The sequence below is a fragment of the Cydia fagiglandana genome, chromosome 2 (assembly GCF_963556715.1).
Source record: "Cydia fagiglandana chromosome 2, ilCydFagi1.1, whole genome shotgun sequence".
Classification (NCBI taxonomy): Eukaryota; Metazoa; Arthropoda; class Insecta; order Lepidoptera; family Tortricidae; genus Cydia; species Cydia fagiglandana.
The window spans coordinates 4,760,125-4,785,300 of record NC_085933.1 but is presented as its reverse complement, the minus strand read 5'-3'; the positions used below and the strand labels follow the sequence as shown (position 1 = coordinate 4,785,300).

The 25,176-nt window shown below is 37.2% G+C and overlaps 2 protein-coding genes across 4 annotated transcripts in view; one reads left to right on the top strand and one right to left on the bottom strand.

Moving 5' to 3' along the window:
* LOC134674362 (AN1-type zinc finger protein 6) overlaps positions 1–4,117 on the bottom strand; it is a 33,477-nt gene extending 29,360 nt beyond the window's left edge. For all 3 annotated transcript variants that reach the window (XM_063532431.1, XM_063532455.1, XM_063532448.1), the window contains exon 1: positions 4,011–4,117. The gene's annotated coding sequence lies outside the window, so the exon portion shown is untranslated. The remainder of the gene's footprint in view (positions 1–4,010) is intronic.
* Positions 4,118–5,531: 1,414 nt separating this feature from the next.
* On the top strand, positions 5,532–24,788 carry LOC134674345 (phenylalanine--tRNA ligase beta subunit). The gene is made up of 12 exons (XM_063532397.1): positions 5,532–5,722; positions 5,830–5,885; positions 6,320–6,474; positions 7,082–7,238; positions 7,960–8,136; positions 9,044–9,223; positions 9,976–10,145; positions 18,877–19,032; positions 20,124–20,256; positions 20,894–21,104; positions 22,330–22,476; positions 23,772–24,788. The coding sequence occupies exons 1-12, from the start codon at positions 5,665–5,667 to the stop codon at positions 23,921–23,923; spliced, it is 1,752 nt and encodes a 583-aa protein (XP_063388467.1). The 5' UTR covers positions 5,532–5,664; the 3' UTR covers positions 23,924–24,788.
* The last annotated feature ends 388 nt before the right edge of the window (positions 24,789–25,176 follow it).

Sequence of the window (25,176 nt, the reverse complement as noted above, 5' to 3'; positions counted from 1 at the left end):
GATGCGTCAGCGTATTTTGAGCAGCGGTGTGGAGGGCATGCGATAAAATCGTGACGCTTACGGCACGTCGCTGCGATTCCGTACCTTCACCGTATACCTACCAATTGCAGAATGTTACTCTCCGTTTGCGCAAACTTGAGCTTAGTCGGCTTGCCTTTTATTCATCATTTTTGGGATAAGATAGAACCCAAAAACAAAAAGCAGAAACAACTGTGAGAGTGGTATACTAAAAGATGTTCCTTACCTAATCTTCTTTAATTATTTTGTAAAATTAAAGACGTGAGCTGAACAAAATTTACGTGGACACGTACCTAGTTATTTGCTTATACCTACTAATTATGAATATATTGCTCGAGTTACGTGCTAAGTCGTGATCACGAATACACGACAGTAAAGAAAGTTTGCAAAGTTAAAATGTGAGAGCATTAGCATTTTCTATCGATTCGGAGAGATTTATACGCTATTTCTGGTGTTATTCGTACAAATGGATTTGTTCCGCGTTATAGATGTACAGAATAATTAGTTTGGATATACCTACGTAACTATATTTCACTTCACATAACGTGACGCAAATGAAAGATTATTTAGGTCAAACATAATATATGTATAGCAGCAGCATCATTAATAAGTAGGGTAACACAATCAAGTAAAAAATAGCAAGAGATATTTTTCGAGGACAGTAGGTACTTTGGACATTGAAATATATAAAATCATTAAATGCATGCTTTAAAATCACATGGCCATAACTTTTCTACGAGTCTGATAATACGTAATTAGCTAATTAGACATCCAAACTAAAGACTTACCCCCTTATTCATAAACGTTTACTAAAGTTGACAAGCCGATAATAATCGTTTGTCCCTTTCCATCATACCAATACGTCGGAAAGGGACAAACGATTATTATCCGCTTGTCAACTTTAGTAAACGTTTATGAATAAAGGGGTAAGTAACTCATTGCACCGGCGCCACCCCCATTTAGCTTGTGTTAAAATGGTATTGAACATAATACTACCTACCGTCAACCAGGCGAATAACAATAAAATAAAAGGTTTACCTGATCATTTCTTAAAAATTATCCATACAATTTGTATCATGCAAAATTAATTATTAGTTTCAATCACATGAATCAAGTGATACAATTTTTGTAAGTAGGTAGTTTTTAAGAAATTCTTTATTCTTTACTCTTTATTCTTGAAATGATAAGGTATTACGGATTTATCTCTACTCACCCAGACACTCATATTCAAGTACTGACAATACCTTAGTGCAGCGGTCGGCAACCTGCGGCCCGCGGGCCGCATGCGGCTCGTGAACCTGTCACTTGCGGCCCGAGTGCCGCCTTGGCTATTTTGTATGTAATAGTGACAAACAACAATGTCTCATAAAGTCAAAATACGGCCTGCGTCACCTCCGTTAACTACTATGTGGCCCTTGGCTGCTAAAATGTTGCCAACCGCTGCCTTAGTGGATATAATTAACTCAATGTAATGTCAATGTCCCTACTCTTGTTAATTACTTTACATTTTTAACCAACACCAAGAATTTAAAAAAAGTAGGTTTTAGGTTAGGTGTTTATTTATTCGTTTGTTGCTCCATAATTCTAATAAATATATGTCCTATGTTTACTTTATATCTATTTTTTTACATCTTGGGGATGTCTAAACTTTGACTCATTTAGTGCAAATGCTCAATCCTGTGTTTTTGTATGATATCCTATGTTCTTGTGTACATGTCTTTATTTTCTTTAGTTAATCCTAACTAAACATGTGCCCCCTGTGTGCTGAAAGCATTTGAGCCTCTTTGATTTTGCAGTACAGGCTCATATAGCACTCCCAAATAAGGTCTCATAATAATACAAATTACACATGTAATACAATAAATGAACCTTTATTATGGTTAGGTATAAGATATGAAACAGTACCACATCAAATAGTTGCCATGTATTAATAACATGCTACTAGCACACATTTACTGATAAAAGCAGATATCACCTCACAATATACTTTTGTGGTTTCCAGAAACTCACCGCACCAAACAATATAGGTCAGCTGATAAACAAGAATAAGCACATTGTACCTAAAAAAGAACAAGTTAACACTGATACTGTACAGTCAATGTCAAAAACAAGTTGACATTTTTTGTCTTATTACAAAGGAGTAAGGTGCAAAGTTTAAAGGTATCTTTTCAACAACTGTACCATTAAAATATTATATATTATTTGTTGACCTATACCTATGTTGAAATAGATGAAAGGTTAATTTACTCTACTCAACTAACCTATGATGTAGGTTAGATAGGAAGTTAGTACTAGGTAGGACTAACTTAACTTAATATTACATGCAAAGGACCCATACAACATCAGTTTGTTAGCCAAAATGGGTAGATAAAGATGCATCTGCCAAACACAAAGCAAAGTCAACATGCACAGCAATCCCGTGACATTGATAAAAGTTAACAATAATACTAAACATTATTATAAACTGAACTTTGAGACTAACAAGTGGATACAATTAACAAACAGAATACCTACTAAGTATTTTATTTTCAGAAGCTTGAGTCCCATGGGTGTGATAAGTTCCACAGACTGAATATCATGTTCTGTTATTTCATACAAAATATATGAAAATTCTTAAACCCTGGGTTTTTAACTTATTAGCGCTGGGACTCTACAAGTCAAATCAAATTTTTGACTTTGGAACAGATATATTGATGAGTAATGACACTATAGAAAGACACTTGATCATTGAAAGTGGTAATTATTAATAGGTGGAGGATCAATGAACCTGCACAGATGAATACATAAATATGGTCCAAAGTCCACACTACAGAATAAAAAAAAGATTAAAAAAAAAAGCATTGGTAAAGGGAGTCACCCATTTACTACCAATAAGAATGCACAAATTTAAAAAATCTTCATTATATTAATTTATAAAGAGGAAAGTGAGTGTGATACCCAAGGTTCCGCAGCTTGCAAGTTGCAAAACATCCAACTAAAAATGTTTCATTATGATAATGTCATTGAATCAATGAAAGTCATTCAGAGTGCAACCTGCACATCATTTAAATGATCACTTACACCTTGCAGGACAAGAAATAATACTATTTCACCAAATGGAATCAAGTAAACACCATAAAAAACTCATCATCATTTTAGTTCAACAAGATATACCTACTCAAACTAAGTAGGAATAAAAACAAGTCAACAGCACTTTTATTACTATTTGACCCTTGAAATGAGTCATCAAACCAAATAAACATATCTTATTGGATAAACTCCACACCTATTGCAGGAAATCTATTCCATCTCAACCAACACAATAACAACCATAAATTATACCTTGGTTCCTCTAAATTTAAAACTCAATTGCATTACTCATTGTGGCTTTCCAAAAAATCCATGTTATTGCAACACTCAATATTCTCTCCAGTCTAAAACGTGCCAAAACCTTACTCTGGTCAAATGGAAAGTTCGTGAATAGGCACCAGTTTAGAGTGCAGCACGTTTTTTTTACCAGGAAGTTGGGTATTTAAAAAGTGGGTATGTCATGTCATTATAGCTATTGCCACTGGCTTATCCCTGGACAAAATTATAATACAATATCAGTACGGAACTCATTTAAAATAGTCCACTAAAAATCCATTACCAATTACCACAAAAGAATGGAAGAGACTGCGCCGTCTTCACAAGGGAACTATCTGGCAAAAAAATACGACTTGATTGCACTGCTTCTCTTTGATGAGGTATTTGGTCGAAGTAACAATAACCGTATTAGCACACAGGTCTAAAAACATAACACAAAATACACAACAAATGCAGAATACATGATCGAAACAAAGAAATAATGAAGAATTTAGATAATTGGCATTCACGAAGAAAATGGCGTCATATCACTAGTCAAGGAACAAGGTACAATTTCGTCATTCAAAAACACGAGACACAACACCACAAAAACAGCACTAAAAACTAAAGCATGCTTATTATAAGGTTTTCTTTGAAAGAGTACTCACTTTGCATAAGAATTCCAAAGAAAATCATCCAAAAACTTTTAGGACTGATGACAAGGCACTCCACTCACCGTTTGCAAAACCAGACTAATTTATCACGTGACCAAAACAATGTTACCATTACAAAAAAATACTTCTTTCATATAGTAGTTTCTTCAAGATATAGTAGAAATAAGTATACTCTGGCACAGCCACTTTGTCAGAAGAAAAACGCGGGAAATTAAAATAGATTAGGCGCAATCTTCCTTAGATTGCAAAGTTTTATTTAGCTTGGTGCATTTGAGCAAATGATGGGCACATTTTCCCGTTAAGGTGATAAAATCAAAAGTAAGTAATATGAGTCTGGCTACTGAAATTTTACCTAAATTATTGGCGGGAAATTCAAAAAATCTTGGGCTGGTCACACTTTGCTTAGTAGGAATTATAGTTTTGATACTAGATAATATTTTTGGTATTCTGTGCACAAGTAAGGTACCTATGGAAATAAGCTAAATAAAAGTTTACGTGCACTCAAAGTCAGCTTACATAATTTCTACCACTATTTAAAGTACAGTCAACAACATACACATATGTTTACGTTCCAATATTTAGATTTTATAGATATTTTTCAGAACTTTTAGTTTATCCGTTTTTTTAAACACTTGTCCTATTTATGAGATTCAGGCATTAATAAATTCACGTACTTAATCAAAGTAATAGGCAAATGTTAGAACTAGTACTTAAAGTATCAAAATATTTATAGAGCACCAACCTCCTAATTTGTTTACATTTGGTTAGGAGTTGTAAACATTGCAGTTTTTCGTTATACAACGCTACACGTCGACTTCGCACATTGTCGTAATTATTTACGAGCTTAAATAATAGTTTGCGAACATCACTCAGTATAGAAATTATTAATATTATTTACAATAAACCCCTTATAAACCGCAAACAATTTGAATGAATGACATAAATTGACAACTCACTTTTAGCTTTTTTTTAAATCATAGACAATTGGTGATACAACAACGAAATATCTGTCAACAATTTTTGGCTAGCCAGACTCTATCATTGAGTGACTTGCCTTTTCCACATAGACGTACAATAATATAGAGATGACACGGGGAGGGGCCAAACCAAGGCCAAACGACCGAACGAGATGCACTTATGGAAATTTCAGTAGGAGTAGTAGAGAAAGCGGTATTATTGCTTGTCCTTATCAGTCTCACTTTTTGTTTGTTCCCCACCATAAATCTAAACAGTAAACATTTTCAAATGTGGTAGAATTTATAGTAGGTCATATGGTAGCCCTAAACCTACTACGAATTTAAAAAAAGTTCAATGATTTATAAATTTACATGAAAATGATTGATCATCTTTGAAAATATGCAGATGTTGCTTTAACTAAATATAACAGATTATATTAATACTGTAAAATAGGGATCCAATACAATAAACGTTCATAATAAATAATAAATCTGAAAACAATTTCGATACTCTGTGAACGACAGCTGTCCTCTGTCACTCACGTCAGTGTCACAAAGACGTGTACTTACCGTGTACTGTTCTCAAGTTCTCAACTGTGCTGGTTAACCTATTTTTAGTGGAATAAAACAGTGAAGTAGTTAAAATATCTTGTGTTTATTATTTGTAGCATAGTTTTAATAACTTGGACAATATGCCAACGATATCCGTTAAACGTGATTCGCTATTCGCGGCACTTGGAAAGACTTACAGTAAGATCCACTAACTTGGTGAAATGTTACTTTTATCAATTTCAAATTCTCTTTGCTTTTATTATTTACAAGTAACTAATTTATTAACAGTAACATACAATTTACAGCTGATGACGAGTTCCAAGACCTATGTTTTGAGTTTGGATTAGAACTTGACGAAGTCGTAAGTATTTAATCTCCTTTTCTATATGTTTGGAATAGAATAGATTAGATTTAGAATAAAACAAAAAAACAACACGTTTTATTACCTTTCTTAATTTCGGTGGGTACAGTCAGCAGCAGAAGTTGCTAAGCGGGCGAAGTGTTCAAAAGTTAAAGGTGTTCAAAAGTCGCGTCAAGATCATTTTGAACACCTCGCTCGCTTAACAACTTCTGCTGTCAGCAGCAGTACAGTCGCCATCAGATATATCGGAGCCAAGGCGCTCACAATATCTGAACACGCAGGCTATGATATAATATAGCCAATAACCTTTTATTTAAAAATGTTACCAGGTTGTAACTTAGCCTCATAGGTCCCGAAATAGTAGAAAATTTTAAAACAAAAAAGAAGGTTTGAACCAAGGATAAAATTGATTAAATTATCAACTTTATTTCCAGACAACTGAAAAGCAGATGTTAATGAAAGAGCAAGGCGACCAGGCAGGGGCCGGCGTGTCAGAAGAAATCCTCTACCGCATAGATATCCCGGCTAACAGATATGACCTTCTGTGTCTTGAGGGACTGGTCAATGGTTTGCTGGTGTTCCAAAAAAAGTAAGTTTTGCATTGGGTTCTGGCAAATTGGTAATCCCAAAAGGAATGTACCTTTTTATTTAAGTATCTTAATATGAAATAGGCTATTACCTATAGGTTATAAAAAAACTCAGTCTCCTTTCATTAATCAGGTTACCTATGTTAAGAAATATCTCTTTCTTTGGAAAAACAATAAGTAAGTATGTACTTTCTAAATCTTCTTTAACACATTCACTGCCAGCGCCATTTATGTGCTACGTTCAATAACACGGATTATTTGCTTTGTAGAGAAAAGTGCCCATGAACGAAAACCTGCCTATAGCGGGTCGCTGATAGTTAATATGTTAAATTGCTAGGTGCTTCCAGGTTTTTAGAGAATTTAAACTGATTTATAACACCAAAAGATATTTATAGAACTGCTTTAACCTCTCTATCTCTAGTGCCTTGACATTTTTTTAAATAATTTCCTCATACACGATCCACGTTCCGAGCGCTTCATTGCAAAAATTAGCCAAGCCCATGATTGCCCGCGAATCCGCGTACGAAGAATAGATAAAAGATTTAATAGTTAAATAAAATAATCCCGGCACACGAGAGGTTAAGTAGATATTTTTATAAATCATTTCAGAAAAGAATCACCTCAATACCACTTGACGAAATACGAGGACTGTCACTCGCTGCACCTGACGCCGAGCACCGCACAGATCCGGCCTTACGCCGTGGCCGCCGTGCTCAAGGGCATTCACTTCACTAAGGCGTCCTACGACAGCTTCATTGACTTGCAGGTAACAATGTTAGGCCTTAGGGCTCATTAAGATGGTGTGAAAACTTGCATGCAATTTTAGTGACAACACATTATTATTTAAGTGCATGGGAAAAGGGCAATATTTCTATACATGAGGCTGAACGCAGCGTTTGGCGTTAATTGGAGATGGTCTTAGGTAAAAAACCTACATACACATATACATTGAGTCCCTTTGGTAGACTCAAAACACAACTGGAAACATTTGCATCTCCTTCAATCGGGGTTCCGGCCAGAATTATAGAAAACTAGCTTCTACCAGCGACTTTGTCAGCATGTAATTATGATGATGACCGATAAATACCCTATGTCCTTCCCCAGGCTTCAAACTATTTCTATCCAAATTTCACCTTTATCGGTTCAGCTGTTTACCTAAGTGTGAAGAGGTAACAGGCAGGGTTCCTTTAACATTTATAATATTAGTACTATTCACGGAAGAAAGAATGAGCGCGCCGGAACTTCTTTGTTTTGTGGTACTATTAGTATGGATATGGTCAAGTAAGTAACATAAAATGAAGAAACAATCTAATCTTTAGTAATTTTCGTGAAATATATTTGACATTTACTTGCATGTGCTGCTAAGTAAATGTCAAATACATTTCACGAAAGTTACAGAAGATTAAATTGTTTCCTCAAGCCTTATTTTGCCTTACTCGCGAGACTTAAGCAATTTTCACTTAAAAACATATATTATTTCCTATCAGGACAAATTGCACCAGAACATCTGCCGCAAGCGTACTCTGGTGGCCATCGGCACTCACGACCTGGACACCATACAAGGGCCGTTCGTGTACGACGCGCTACCACCAGCTGATATCAAGTTCAAGGCACTCAACCAACAGAAGGAGATGACAGCGAGCGAGCTGATGGAGTTGTATTCCGTAAGTGTACCTAATATTAGCACACTTTCAAAAAATTATCCAGAATATCAGACACAAGTGGACGTTGGTGGCCATCAGCAGCCACAACCTGGACACCATACAGGGCAGGAAATGACAGCGACTGAGCTTATGGAGTTGTATTACGTAAGTGTACCTAATATTAGAACACTCAACAAATTAACCAGAATATCAGACACAAGTAGACGCTGGTGGCCATCGGCAGCCACGACCTGGACACCATACAGGGCAGGAGATGACAGTGACTGAGCTTAAATATCGTGTTCACTGCCAGGGGGCGTGGCCTAAGACCAAACTTGTATGACGATGAACGCACATGTGCGTCGGGGGCTGTGAATGTGTTATGGAGTTGTTCCGTAAGTGTACCTAATATTAGAACACTCTCAAAAAATTAACCAGAATATCAGACACAAGTGGACGCTGGAGGCCATCGGCAGCCTGGACACCATACAGGGCAGGAGATGACAGCGACTGAGCTTATGGAGTTGTATTCCGTAAGTGTACCTGATATTTTTTATATTTTTTTTAATATTAGCCTATTAGTGTGTCCCACTGCTGGGCAAAGGCCTGATATTAGAACACTCAAAAAATTAACCAGAATATCAGACACAAGTAGACGCTGGTGACCTTCAGCAGCCACGACCTGGACACCATACAAAGCAGGAGATGACAAGGGGCCCACTGATTAACAGTCCGCCGGACGGTATTAGCCTGACAGTTAGAACAACTGACAGGCCAATATCAGTGTGCCCCTTTATGGAGTTGTATTCCGTAAGTGTACCTAATATTAAAACACTCGACAAATTAACACTGGTGGCCATCGGCAGCCAAGACCTGGACACCATACAGTTGGACGATTTTTTACCAATTTTTATTTAATCAATTCCAGAGCCACGCGCAGCTGAAGCAGTATCTCCCCATCATCCGCGACAGCCCCGTGTACCCGGTCATCAAGGACAAGAACGGCGTGGTGCTGTCCATGCCGCCCATCATCAACGGAGACCACTCCAAGATCACGCTCAACACCAAGAATGTCTTCATCGAGTGCACCGCCACCGACTTGACTAAGGTACTTACATACCTTCTCTTACTAGTACTCCCGGGTAAGGTTGCCACACGTCCGGCCACGCGTCCGGCGACATGTCCGGATTTTTGACCCTTTGTCCGGATTGCGGCCGGACTTGGCATGTGTCCGGATTTTTAGGAATGACCTTATAAAAATAAAATGCGCACCCGGGGAGGGGGCTACGGGATCGGGCGAAGGGAAAGGGAAAAGTAGCTCCACGATACAGTACAGTACACCACTGAGAGCAACGCGACGCCGGGGCGTCGTTCAAGCTACGCCAAATCCGGATTTTTAGGGTAATGTCCGGATTATTATCAGGACATTTAATTCTTCCATATGGCAACCCTTTTCCCGGGTAGCTGGTGTTCAATTCAATTCAAGTTATTTTACTACCCTTGGTGCCTGAATCAAAAAACGCCCCTATTTATTAGTACGAGATTAAGCGTTATTTCGCTTTTATATTTTACCAAAACGTTTTTGTCATATTGCTTGGTTACTTTAAATCCTTAGAGCATTTAGTAACTGGAGACGCCTTGGCTGTCATTTTCTGTACAAAACAGTCTGACGATTTTTGGGGGGGAGGGGACGTCAAAGGTATTGCTACTTCTACTTGATTTGTGCGTAACGTACAAATAGCCATATCAATCCGTACAAAAGTTTGCACAACTGTGCAAGGTTTTCGGCTCTTAAACTCCGGACTTCGGTAATTAAATGCTCTAAGTTTCAATCTAATCCAAATACGATTTAAATTCTAGGCTAAAGTGGTACTGGACACGATAGTGTGCATGTTCGCTCCCTACTGCAAGTTCCAAGTGCAGCAGTGCAAGGTGTATGCGCCCGATGGTACCTACGAGCTCTACCCAAAGATGGAGACGAGAGAAGAAACCATTAGTGTGGATAAGGCTAATAATTATATTGGTATCAGGTTGGTCTTTGAAGCTATTATTTTATATACACGAGTTAGTTAATTGTACCCGCTGGTAGACATAGACATCATTTATTGCCAATATACATATTTACAGGTAAATTTTTAGGGTTCCGTACCCAAAGGGTAATACGTCCGTCTGTCTGTCACCAGGCTGTATCTCAGGAACCGTGATAGCTAGACAGTTGAAATTTTCACAGATGATGTATTTCTGTTGCCGCTATAACAACAAATACTAAAAACAGAATAAAATAAAGATTTAAGTGGGGCTCCCATACAGCAAACGTGATTTTTGACCAAAGTTAAGCAACGTCGGGCGTGGTCAGTACTTGGATGGGTGACCGTTTTCTTTTTGCATTTTTTCCGTTTTTTTTTTGCTTTATGGTACGGAACCCTTCGTGCGCGAGTCCGACTCGCACTTGCCCGGTTTTTAAACTTATTACCGAGAAGTACCGTTTGTCTGTTCGATTTCCTTGCAGGGGAAATTTTAAATTATCCTATTTTAATATATCTATTTCATATAGACATATGAAGATACTAGCTGTTGCCCGCGACTTCGTCCGCGTGGAATCTTATTTTCAACATTTTACATCTTTAGTACCTATAATTTTCATATCCAACCAATGTTGAAATTAAGGTCTTTTCTTTTTTAGCAAGTTGTATGAAGTTTTAAGTCAAGTGGATTTTGATGTTGGTTGCTGAAATTACTTTTTTTGTATTCTCATAATAGGTACCTATGCCCTTATACAAAGATTCAAGTTCGGCACTCACAAAATATCTGATCTCCATACAAACTTTCAACCCCTTTCTCACCACCTTGGGGGATGATTTTCAAAAATGCTTGAATTAGTTTTCATGTTTTTTTTAATTTATTACCTTTTTTTTGCAAAAAGTTCAAGTTCCTAGCTTAAAATTAAATTTACACCCCAAGACGAACTTTCATCCCCTTTTTTACCCCCTTAGGGGTTGAAATTCCAAAAACGTTGCAATCACTTTTTTTTGTAATAGGCCTTTCTAAGAAGTTTCAAAACCATATGTAATGGATTCAAACTTTCAACCCCTTTTTAACTATGTTAGGGGATGAAATTTACAAAACGCTGAAATTACTCTTCCTGTCTTCTAATAATATCCCTAAATACAAAGATTCAAGTCCCACACTCGAAAAAATGTTTGATATCCATACAAACTTTCAACCCCATTTTCACCACCTTAGGGGATGAATTTTCAAAAACGCTGAAATTAGTTTTCGTGTATTTTAATAATATATCTTTTAACGAAGTTTCAAATTCCTAGCTCAAAAGAAAACTTTAACCCCATACAAACTTTTATCCCCTTTTTAACCCTGTTAGGGGATGAATTTTACAAAACGCTGAAATTACTTTTTTTTTCTTCTAATAATATCCCCAAATACAAAGATTGAAGTCCCGCGCTCGAAAAAATTTTTGATTTCCATACAAACTTTCAACCCCTTTTTCACCACCTTGGGGGATGAATTTTCTAAAACGCTGAAATTACTTTTCTTGTTTTTGAATTTGATACGTTTTTACTAAGTTTCAAGTTCCTAGCTTAAAATAAAATTTGCACCCGAAGATGAACTTTCATCCACTTTTTAACCCCCTTAGGGGTTGAATTTCCAAAAACGTTGCAATCACTTTTTTTTCTTATCGGCTATTATGCACTTCTAAGAAGTTTCAAAGCATTTGTAATGGATTAAAATTTTCAACCCCTCTTTAACCCTGTTAGGGGATGAAATTTACAAAACGCTGAAATTACTCTTCCTGTCTTCTAATAATATCCCTAAATACAAAGATTCAAGTCCCACACTCGAAAAAATGTTTGATATCCATACAAACTTTCAACCCCATTTTCACCACCTTAGGGGATGAATTTTCAAAAACGCTGAAATTAGTTTTCGTGTATTTTAATAATATATCTTTTAACGAAGTTTCAAATTCCTAGCTCAAAAGAAAACTTTAACCCCATACAAACTTTTATCCCCTTTTTAACCCTGTTAGGGGATGAATTTTACAAAACGCTGAAATTACTTTTATTTTCTTCTAATAATATCCCCAAATACAAAGATTGAAGTCCCGCGCTCGAAAAAATTTTTGATGTCCATACAAACTTTCAACCCCTTTTTCACCACCTTGGGGGATGAATTTTCTAAAACGCTGAAATTACTTTTCTTGTTTTTGAATTTGATACGTTTTTACTAAGTTTCAAGTTCCTAGCTTAAAATAAAATTTGCACCCGAAGATGAACTTTCATCCACTTTTTAACCCCCTTAGGGGTTGAATTTCCAAAAACGTTGCAATCACTTTTTTTTCTTATCGGCTATTATGCACTTCTAAGAAGTTTCAAAGCATTTGTAATGGATTAAAATTTTCAACCCCTCTTTAACCCTGTTAGGGGATGAATTTTACAAAACCCTGAAATTACTTTTCCTGTCTTCTAATAATATCCCTAAATACAAAGATTCAAGTTCACCACTCGAAAAAATTTTTGATATCCATACAAACTTTCAACCCCTTTTTCACCACCTCAGGGGATGAATTTTCAAAAACGCTGAAATTAGTTTTCTTGTATTTTAATAATATATCTTTTTACGAAGTTTCAAATTCCTAGCTTAAAAGAAAACTTTAACCCCATACTAACTTTCATCCCCTTTTTAACCCCCTTAGGGGTTGAATTTCTCAAAATCGCTTCTTATCTCTTGTACACTTTATAAATGCAATCTGGTGTGCAAATTTCAACTTTCAGGCTTTTGTAGTTTCGGCTCTGCGTTGATGAATCAGTCAGTCAGTCAGTCAGTCAGGACACTTGCATTTATATATATAGATTACTAGCTGTTGCCCGCGACTTCGTCCGCGTGGAATCTTATCTTCAACATTTTACATCTTTAGTACCTATAATTTTCATATCCAAGCAATGTTGAAATTAAGTAGGTACTTTTGTTTTTTAGCAAGTAGTATGAAGTTTTAAGTCAAGTGGATTTTGATGTTGGTTGCTGAAATTACTTTTCTTGTATTCTCATAATAGGTAGGTAACCTATGCCCTTATACAAAGATTCAAGTTCCGCATTCCGCACTCACAAAATATCTGATCTCCATACAAACATTCAACCCCTTTCTCACCACCTTGGGGGATGATTTTCAAAAATGCTTGAATTAGTATTCACGTTTTTTAATTTATTACCTTTTTTCCAAAAAGTTAAAGTTCCTAGCTTAAAATTAAATTTACACCCCAAGACGAATTTTCATCCCCTTTTTGGGAATGAAGGGATTGAATTTCCAAAAACGTTGCAATTACTTTTTTTTGTAATCGGCTATTATGTCTTTCTAAGAAGTTTCAAAGCATTTGTAATGGATTCAAACTTTGAACCCCATTTTAACCCTGTTAGGGGATGAATTTTACAAATCGCTGAAATCACTTTTATTGTCTTCTAATAATATACCCAAATAACCCAAATACAAAGATTCTAATCCCGCGCTCGAAAAAATGCATGATATCCATTCAAACATTCAACCCCGTTTTCACCACCATAGAGGATGAATTTTCAAAAACGCTGAAATTCGTTTTCTTGTATTTTAATATAATACCTTTTTACAAAGTTTCAAGTTCCTAGCTTCATATAAAATTTGCACCTGAAGACGAACTTTCATCCCCTTTTTAACCCCCTTAGGGGTTGAATTTCCAAGAACGTTGCAATTACTTTTTTTTGTAATCGGCTATTATGCCTTTCTAAGAATTTTCAAAGCATTTGTAATGGATTTAAACTTCGAAACCCATTTTAACCCTGTTAGGGGATGAATTTGACAAAACGCTGAAATTACTTTTATTGTCTTCTAATAGTATCCCCAAATACAAAGATTCAAGTCCCGCGCTCGAAAAAATGTTAGATGTCTATACAAACTTTCAACTCCTTTTTCACCACCTTAGGGGATGAATTTTCAAAAACGCTGAAATGAGTTTTCATGGATTTTAATTTAAAACGTTTTTACAAAGTTTCAAGTTCCTTGCTTAAAATAAAATTTGCACCCGCAGACGAACTTCCATCCCCTTTTTAACCCCCTTAGGGGTTGAAATTCCAAAAACGTTGAAATTCGTTTTCTTGTATTTTAGTAATATATCTTTTAACGAAATTTCAAATTCGTAGCTCAAAAGAAAATTTTAACCCCATACTAACTTTCATCCCCTTTTTAACCCTGTTAGGGGATGAATTTTACAAAACGCTGAATTTACTTTTATTGTCTTCTAATAATATCCCGAAATACAAAGATTCAAGTCCCGCGCTCGAAAAATTTCTTGATATCCATACAAACTTTCAACCCCTTTTTCACCACCTTGGGGGATGAATTTTCTAAAACGCTGAAATTAGTTTTCTTGTCTTTGAATTCGATACTTTTTTACAAAGTTTCAAGTTCCTAACTTAAAATAAAATTTGCACCCGAAGACGAACTATCATCCCCTTTTTAACCCCCTTAGGGGTTGAATTTCCAAAAACGTTGCAATCACTTTTTTTTGTGTTCGGCTATTATGCCTTTCTACGAAGTTTCAAAGCATTTGTAATGGATTAAAATTTTCAACCCCTTTTTAACCCTGTTAGGTGATGAATTTTACAAAACGCTGAAATTACTTTTCCTGTCTTCTAATAATATCCCTAAATACAAAGATTCAAGTCCACCACTTGAAAATTTTTTTGATATCCATACAAACTTTCAACCCCTTTTTCACTACCTTAGGGGATGAATTTTCAAAAACGCTGAAATTAGTTTTCTTGTATTTTAATAATATATCTTTTTACGAAGTTTCAAATTCCTAGCTTAAAAGAAAACTTTAACCCCATACTAACTTTCATCCCCTTTTTAACCCTTTACCAGGCCAAGGGAAATATTCCACCCACATCTTATATCGGTTACCGTAGTCAGGTTTTAATTCCAAACCACCTACAAAATATATTGTCAATCCCTGAAAATATTATTTTATGATCTTCATTCACAACACGCTTCTAAATTGCGTAATATATCTTTGGCAGCCATTTCAATTCACTTGAACGCTAATTTCAGCAAACTACGGAGAAATTCGAACACTTTCCATAATTTCTATGAAACAGAAGTACATAGATCGAACAATTTTTTGATATTTTGTAGATTTTGAGTGTTGAAAGCAAATGTAATCGTAAACATTGCTAAATATTCATGCATTATTGTGTATGACCAGAATTAGGATGTGGGTTGACATTATCCCATGGCCTTATTAGAGTTTAACTGTGTGGGAGCTATTTTTCCCATGGCCCGGTAAATTGTCTTGTCATGTCATAAAAACTCACGTAAGTAATAAAACAGTTTTTGTGTTCAACCTAGAGCGAATTCATGTACCTAGCTATAAAATCTCCTTTTAAAGGCTTTCCCTGAAGAATTTCTTCTTGTAGATAGTATCATAAAATTGAATAATTGTGTTGCTTTTAACCAAAAAGTAATGAGGTAAGTATTTATCCCATTGCCTGTCTAGGTGTGAGACTGTGTTACATATATACAGGCTGATCAATCCAAATGGGTCAAGATTGAAAAAACGTTTGAATGCCCTTATTATTAAATCGAAGCTATGGTTCCTAAGAACAGATTTCGCTATCTCACAAAGTTTCTGACATCTCCATACTGACCCATTTGGATTGATCGCCTTGTAATATAAACGATGTTTGCAGTTAGACAAATACAAAAACACCATTCTTTTCATGAACATTATTTTATTGCTTGTTGCTGAGGTTATTACAAAAAAAAAACGCTTACAGTTTTACTACGGAAAAAATAATATTGATACCATAACTTCGGGCCCTCCATTACAAACAAACTTAAACCTTTTTTTCTAATCAAATAATTGTTCTCCACAATATGGACAGTACAATTCTTGTAGCTGTCTGACCCGAATGAGCCCACTGAAAATTCTGCGGAAACCACCACAGCTTTTGCAGCACAGTCCGCCCAGAATGCCCTTAAACGAATTAGGTACCTACTCGTATTTTTGATACAGCCTGTATACTTAAAAATAAATAACAAAAACCAAAGAGCCCCAAAATCTAATCGGGTCATGGGAAGAATAGTTCCCACACAGGCAAATTCTAGCCAGGCAATGGGATAGAGTCATCCCACATCCTAATTCTGGTCATATCACAAGGACGCAGGAGTATTTAGCAAAATATATGATTATATTACCTTACAATCATTAAAATCATGAAAATAACAAAAAATGGTTCTATATATCTGCTTGTGTTTTTCTTAAATTATGACGACCGGTCTGGCCTAGTGGGTAGTGACCCTGCCTGCGAAGCCGATGGTCCTGGGTTCGAATCCCAGTAAGGGCATTTATTTGTATGATGATACAGATATTTGTTCCTGAGTCATGGTTGTTTTCTATGTATTTACGTATTTGTATATTATATATATCGTTGTCTGAGTACCCACAACACAAGCCTTCTTGAGCTTACTGTGGGACTTTGTCAATTTGTGTAAGAATGTCCTATAATATTTATTTATTTATTATTAAATTCAGTAAAGTGTTCGAATTTGTAAACAAACCACTAACATCACTGGTCAAGTGGATTTAAATGGCTGCTAAAGATATATTATTGGATTTTGAAGCGTGCCATGAATGAAGATCATAAAATAATGTTTTCAGTGATTGATATAATGGTTCGTAGGAGATTTGGAGTTAAACCTTGACTATTATAACCGATATAAGATGTGGGTGGAATATATCCCTTGGCCTGATCAAGAATATAATAAGACAAAATCTAGTATGACAGTTCATTACTTAGACAGGCGATGGGATAACCGTAACCCACATTTTTATTTCTGGTTTAGAGGAAGATCTCCGACTTTCATAAATACATTTTTTACAAGGCGTTCAATACGGTTGCAACAGCATATAAAGTACGTATTAAGACACGCTGGTTCTTCGGGGCCTGGTAAAGGGTTAACCCCCTTAGGGGTTGAATTTCTCAAAATCGCTTCTTATCTCTTGTACACTTTATAAATGCCATCTGGTGTGCAAATTTCAACTTTCTGGCTTTTGTAGTTTCGGCTCTGCGTTGATGAATCAGTCAGTCAGTCAGTCAGTCAGTCAGTCAGGACACTTGCATTTATATATATAGATAGATAGATTAGTATTGACAAGCAAAATGTGTAGTGTCCCGTTTTGGATAATTTTGATATGGAGCACCAATAAAATTAGCCTGTTTTACATAAGCTTTTAGCCTTTTTTGTTTAACTATATCTATATATACTTATAGTTATTAATGGCAATTTATCTTATAAAATTGTGTTAAAATCAGTTTAGTAACTTAGTGCATATATAACTTTACCTTTTTACCACACCAGCACGAAAGGCTTACTTTGCACTTCAAAAACTGATAGCAAAGTTGCATTTTATTCACATGTGAGGCAAAGTAATCAAATGCAAATTTTGCGTTATTTTGTTATGTTTGCTGGTAGAATTGACTTTTAAATGATGATTTAGGATGATAAATATTTAATAACATTTATTTGGATTTGATTTGGTTTGATTTTGTTTGATATTTTACATTTAATATTTGCATCGGGTTGGTGTGGTGAAAAATCTTGTGTATCACTCGGGGGCAAATTTTGTTTAACTCTCGTGCTTTTGAAACAGTCGCAACGTTCAAGATTGCATTAGCAGTAGCGGTTAAATAAAAACTTTGCCCCCTTGTAAAACAATAGTACATTATTGTCGAGGCTCGGAAGTAGCTACTTGCAGGCTGAGGATTCGTTTTAAACGGACGACCTTGGGAGTCCGTTTAATTGAATCCGAAGCCAGCAAGTAGCCTTCCAGCCGAGTCATATATAGTGCTTTTCTCAAAAATGGTGCAAGAAATATAAATATCATAGAAATATTTTAGAAAAGCAACGTTCTTGCATATAAATTTTGACAAAAAAAAGCCCTTCCCGCCTTTTTACTTTTTTTAATAAAAAAAAGAAGTGTATTTTTCTGCCAAAAATACGCCAACCTATTTGAGACATCTAAATAGTCGCGGTACTAATCATCTGTTTGGCTGTTTAATGGACCTGTGCCTTCATTTGGTATGGTCATTTCAACTTTTAAAAAGTTTGGAACTCGACAGATAATGGAATTTGTATGCAACATTGCAGTCCCAAAATCGAGACTGCAATGTTTTTAACTTTTTAATCTTTGACTGACCATAAACTACGCGCTTCGCGACCTATTTTTTAGACGGCAAAGTCGACTTTGCCGTCCATTTTTGAGAAATAGTTATTTGTTTTACAAGGGGGCAAAGTTGTTGTTTAACCGCTCGTGCTAATATTGATACCCGAGCAAGCGAAAGATTCCAAAATCGCTCGCTACGCTCATGGTTCGAAAAATGGAATCTTGAGCGTTGCGAGGGTTTCAAAGCACGAGGGTTAAACAAAATTTGCCCCCGAGTGAAACACAAAATTTTTCACCACACCAACCCGAAGCAAATATTAGATGTAAAATATCAAACAAAATCAAATCCAAATGAATGTTATTAGATACTTATCATCCAAAATCATCATTTAAAAGTCACTTCTACCAGTAAACATAAGAAAACAACTCAAAATTTAGATTTGATTACTTTGCCTCACATGTGAATAAAATGCAACTTTGCTATCCATTTTTGAAGTGCAAAGTAAGCCTTTCCGAGCTGGTGTGGTGAAAATAACTATTTCATTTTCAGTGAGAGCGGCGACACGCTAGCGGCGCTTCTGTCGCGCATGTGCCTGCGCACGACGCACGAGCCCGAGCGCGGCCTGCTGCGCGTGCGCGTGCCGCCCGCCCGCCACGACGTCATCCACGCCTGCGACTTGTACGAGGACATCGCCATCGCTTACGGGTAATGTTCTGTATATCGTCGGGTAACAAGCAAAAGTCACTAAGTACTATCAAAAAATTAAAGTAACAATGCACTTTATTACACTTGTAACATGGTTTATAGTCCAATAATTTCAATGGTGTTAGTTAGTGACTTTTGCGTGTCACTCGACGATATGTACTTATGTATTTGTATTACTTTTATACCGTCCAGGAGAGGAGGTTAAGTTTGGACACTCCGCCGGCGAATGTTCCCAAAATGCATACAATCGAAGCGGATGCCTGGTGGTGGACCTGGGATCAAAAAGTTGGAGACGCCTTCACTATATGGCTCTTACAATACGATACATATAGATGGTCAAGCAAATCTTGTCAGTAGAAAAAAGCGAGAAATTCAAATTTTCTATGAGACGATATCCCTTCGCGCTTACATTTTTCAAATTTACCGCCTTTTTTACTGACAGGATCTGCTTGACACAGAGTCGGTTGCACCAAACTGTTCGCATCGTTAAAGAGTTCGCTAAATTTTTATGTATGGAAAGTTTCATAGTAAGGCGCCGGGGCGCGCCGGCTGACGTTGATCAGTCTGTCAAATGTGGTTGGTGCAACCGACCCTAAGTATATTATTATTTTAAAATAAGTGTTCCGTAAACAAAGTTTTGTACGGAACACTAAAAATTACCTTGACGCGCTCTTATTCTCTTAGCAATAAAATCGCGTCAAGATCATTTTGAACACTTGGCCCTCTTAGCAACTTCTGCTGCTGACTATATATGTCACATTTGTGTCGCTGAGTTCGAATGATATTTCATAGAAATACATAGAAACCAGTCGTGACGTGGCGACGTGTCGTCTGCGGTCGCCTCACGTAGTCGGGTTTCAACACTTTCAACTTATTACTTACGCGTCCGGGTGGCAAGGTAAACCAATTCAGTCAGTAAACAAAGGCGACAAATAAAATAAAAATATCATTAAAAATCGATATTCTGTACAAATTTTTAATTCGCGCCTTTTCTACTGGTAAATTGGTTTGCCAGACTATAAATATGTGTAACGTTCCTAACTTGCTACCGGAAATTTAATCGTAACCTTGAGAATATGATGACATGTCAGGTACAACAACATCCCGCGGCGGGCGCTGCGCGTGAGCACGGCGGGCGGCCAGACCGCGCTCAACAAGCTCACGGAACAACTGCGGCAGGAGTGCGCGCACGCAGGCTACACCGAGGCCCTCACCTTCACACTGGTATCACCACTCATTAAAATATACTAAATAAACAAATATATTATTAGGAACTTTTTTACACAAATTGACTAAGCCCCAGAAAAATTTAGTAAGCTCGAGAAGGCTTGTGTTTTGGGTACTCAGGCAACGATATATATAAATACTTAAAATACATGGAAAACAACCATGGCTCAGGAACAAATATCTGTATATATCATCATACAAATAAATGCCCTTACCAGGATTCGAATCCGGGACCATCGGCTTCATAGGCAGGGTCACTACCCAAAATATATAAATATTGACATAGATATCTAGGGATTGGCTTTACGGGCAATAATAATAATGAGGTATGACAGGGGACAGTACAGTGGTGTGAAACCGCTACAACGCGATTGGTTGATGAGTTCGCATCACGCGCGCGATTGGTTGACGAGATCGCATTACGCGCTCTATTGGTCGCAACTAGTTACGTTAGACTGCACGATTGGCTGGAATTCGTGAGTAACACCGCTGACCTAGTACCATTTTTAGTGCCCCATTAGCCCGTCCTTAGATATTATACGTCAATGATCCCACTGTACACTCACCTGCAATAAAATGTTACTCTTCGAAGGCCGCAAAAATATGCGTACTTAGCTAAAACCTTTTCTTCCAGTGTTCCCGAGAAGACATCTCAACGAAGCTCGGCATCCCCATCGAGCAGGCGCCAGCCGTCCACATCTCCAACCCCAAGACCCTGGAGTTCCAGGTGGTCCGCACCCAGCTCCTGCCTGGTCTGCTGAAGACCCTCGCCGCCAACAAGAAGATGCCGCTCCCGCTCAAACTGTTCGAAATCAGTGACGTTGTGCTACAAGATGCTGAGGCTGGTGAGTCATGATAAAACAAGGGTAGGTATTTACGGAATCCACATCGGGCGCTCCAAGGGTCGGTTGCACCAAACTGTCTGTGACTGATAAAGCGTTCGCAAAATTTTATTGTATGTGATGTTTCATAGAAGTTTATAAGAATAGTGTTTCCGTATGAGAGGACCCTGGTTATGTTAATATACGAACGGAAACATCTGACGAAACATTTGAACGTCAAGTGAGAGTCCTTTTATTGGATAATCCACTTTATTCTGTAAATGAGTACGAGTATATGACCCTGACATTTTAAATTGAAAATTGAATCGTATAAATTTGACATGTTCTCAGTTATTGATTTATGTATATTGTAATATGTACCTAGTATTTTATTTAGAACATGACGATCATTAAGAGATACTCGTACTAAGTTATTACCGTATTTTGTTTTGACATGAATGGATAAATTGTTGACATAAGATTAATTATTGCAAGACATTTTTTAATTTGTATGTATTAAATAATATTATGTAAATATGAATGACGATCATAATATAAATTCGTGTAGATTACTCTAGTATAATTTATAATGTAATTTAATATTATGAGAATAAATATCTAAATCTATAGGCTGTTCACATGTGAGAGGTATGTACATAGTATCGTCAACCTCGGCCAATACGTCCGCTCTGACCATAAAGGATTCGTTACACTGTAGCGGGGCGTTCGAGCTGAGCTTTGCTTGCATAGGCATCGTACCTAGGCCCCCTTTCATCACGCCCCGCTCATACACTGTGTCAATGTGACGATACCTTAACCTTTTGGACGCCAATGACCGATATATGCGCACCGTAGGTTAAACGCCAAAGACCATAAAGCAACATAGACCTGCGTGCATATGCATAAAGTTCAATTTCAGTTTTGACACTTCGGTGATGTGGCGTCAGCGTGACAGCTTTTGTGTTTGACACTGCCACAGAATAAATAATAGTACTAGGTACAGAAGACTCACTCTCTAACAAAACGCGTCTGTTATGATCAGGACAGATATGGCCGCTAGGTGGCGACAGCGCCACGCGCGGCTTATGGCAAACCCCAAAAATGGGGTCGAACGGATGTACTTTTAGCTACCTGTAGCAAAGCGACGAAATCGCGGAGTGAGACACTGCGTCAAAAAGGTTAATGAAAATTTCTTCGTTTTCTTAATAAACAATTGGTACCGAACTAAATTGTTTTCTTTATTGTTCAGAAACGGGTGCCCGTAACGAGAGAAGGCTGTGCGCGGTGCACTGCGGTAAGAGCGCCGGTTTCCAGTTCGTGCACGGGCTGCTGGACCGCGCCATGCTGCTGCTGCGCGTGCCGCACGGAGAGGGCTACAGGCTGCGACCCACAGAAGGTAACGAGGGAATAAGAGGGAAATAGTTATTTGTTTTACAAGGGGGGGCAAAGTTGTTGTTTAACCGCTCGTGCTAATATTGATACCCGAGCAAGCAAAAGATTCCAAAATCGAAAAATGGAATCTTGAGCGTTGTGAGGGTTTCAAAGCACGAGGGTTAAACAAAATTTGCTCCCGAGTGAAACACAAAATTTTCACCACACCAACCCGAAGCAAATATTAAATGTAAAATATCAAACAAAATCAAACCAAATCAAATCCAAATGAATGTTATGAAATATTTATCATCTAAAATCATCATTTGAAAGACAATTCTACCAGCAAACATAAGAAAACAACTCAAAATTTGCATTTGATTACTTTGCCTCACATGTGAATAAAATGGAACTTTGCTATCAGTTTTTGAAGTGCAAAGTAAGCCTTTCTGAGATGGTGTGGTGAAAAAAAAATTCAACTTCTAAATAGGAAAAATAATGGTACCAACCATTCGATTCCTAACATTTTATTTAAAAAAATATTCTACTCCAACAATACACATTAACGCAATATTTCACCGACAAAATCGCAATTTCCTTGTTTTCCATACATTGAAATGGCCTCAAACGTTACATGGTGACATCATGATGTACAAATATGGGTGTACAAATCATTTCAAAAATATGTCCCATAACTCTTATGTCAGTGAATTAAGAACTATGGGACATATTTTTGAGTAAGTTATCTACACCCATATTTTTACCGTTGACTGTAATGCTATTATGTTAGCCATCTAGCAAAAGTTGCAAAACTTATCTCGAGTTAGATCAATAAAAGTCTGCAGCGATTTTAATAGCCCACGCAGTGCAAGTGTTATTTATATGTCATAACATTTCATAGAAGTTTGACGTTTAAAATAACACTTGCACTGCGTGGGCTATCAAAATCGCTGCAGACTTTCTTGGTCTAACTCTAGATAAGTTTTGCAATAGACACATATAAAACAAAAAGGTGGCTTATATTTCCATAAACAATGATTGGCCGAAAAACGTTTACTTACTTTTTCAAGTTACTTAAAATAAAAAAAACTGTAAAAACGTCGATGTGGCCCAAGGACGATTTACAAACATTTTATACAAAATTTTCATTTCATACAAAGTTTAGATTTTTTAATAAGTTATGTCATTGCTTCTGACTCTCACATTAATAAAATGTGAAACGCAAGACACATTGGACAAAGATATTGGACAGATGGAATACCACCCTTAAGCAGGACATGAGCTTGAATTAAATAAAAAAATATTGTGTATATTTTCCAGACCCCGCGTACTTCCCCGGGCGCTGCGCCGAAGTAGTACTTCAATCCACCGTGATCGGCCGCATCGGCGTGCTGCACCCCTCCGTGCTGGCCGCCTTCGACCTCACCAACCCCTGCTCCGCAGTAGAAATTAACCTAGAGCCGTTCCTCTGAGGCATCTACTTCATCTAGGCAACCAAGCTTCCTAGCTAGCTAGCTATAGTTAGTAGGGGCTTGTGTGCAGAGTGGCGCTCGAGCGGTGCGTGCGGCGCGGACATATTAAACAAACGTATGCTCTCTCAGTGCAGGCTACTCAAATCCCTTAGAAGTTAGACTCTACGCTGCACGCCCCGCTGATCGCTCGCGAATGAGACCATAATTAAACTAATTGAACGACGCTTTCGCCTTAGGGTGGTATTCCATTTGTCCAATATCTTGGTCCAGTGTCATTGCATCTCACTCTCTCATTACGGGTGGTATTCCATCTGTCCAATATCTTGGTCCAGTGTCATTGCATCTCACTCTCTCATTACGGGTGGTATTCCATCTGTCCAATATCTTGGTCCAGTGTCATTGCATCTCACTCTCTCATTACGGGTGGTATTCCATCTGTCCAATATCTTGGTCCAGTGTCATTGCATCTCACTCTCTCATTACGGGTGGTATTCCATCTGTCCAATATCTTGGTCCAGTGTTATTGCATCTCACTCTCTCATTACGGGTGGTATTCCATCTGTCCAATATCTTGGTCCAGTGTCATTGCATCTCACTCTCTCATTACGGGTGGTATTCCATCTGTCCAATATCTTGGTCCAGTGTCATTGCATCTCACTCTCTCATTACGGGTGGTATTCCATCTGTCCAATATATTGGTCCAATGTGTATTTGCGTCTCACATTTTGCTTAATGAGAGATTGCGTAATGCACATTGGACAAAGAAATTGGACAGGTGGAATACCACCCTTATGTACGCAAGCATGAATTTGTATTTTGAAATATGGATGTCGCGGTAGGAACTCATCGTTTAAATAAGTTGTAACTTTTATTTATAACTGTTATCATTAAATCATTATTTATAAGTCTTTGTTTTGATTTCACAGCTACCTAATGAATCACCCGATTTTAATTTTCAGTTATCATTTGTATGCAGATTATCAGACCAATACGTGACTTAAATGGATAATTACTTCCTGATAAATTCGTTAGACGTGATTTAGTCATGATTGCCATATTTATAGTCAGTCGATAATTTAATTTAACCCTTTTCCAGGCCGGACCAATCTACAAGGTTTTCCCAAAAAATTCACACATTTATCTTTGGTAATTCATTTGAAGAAAAGTCGCATTGCCGAAAGTGCAGTCTAATTTGAACCTTATATCGAAATGCTAGAGTTGAAATTCTATTGGCGCGTATGTGCCAAATCCTA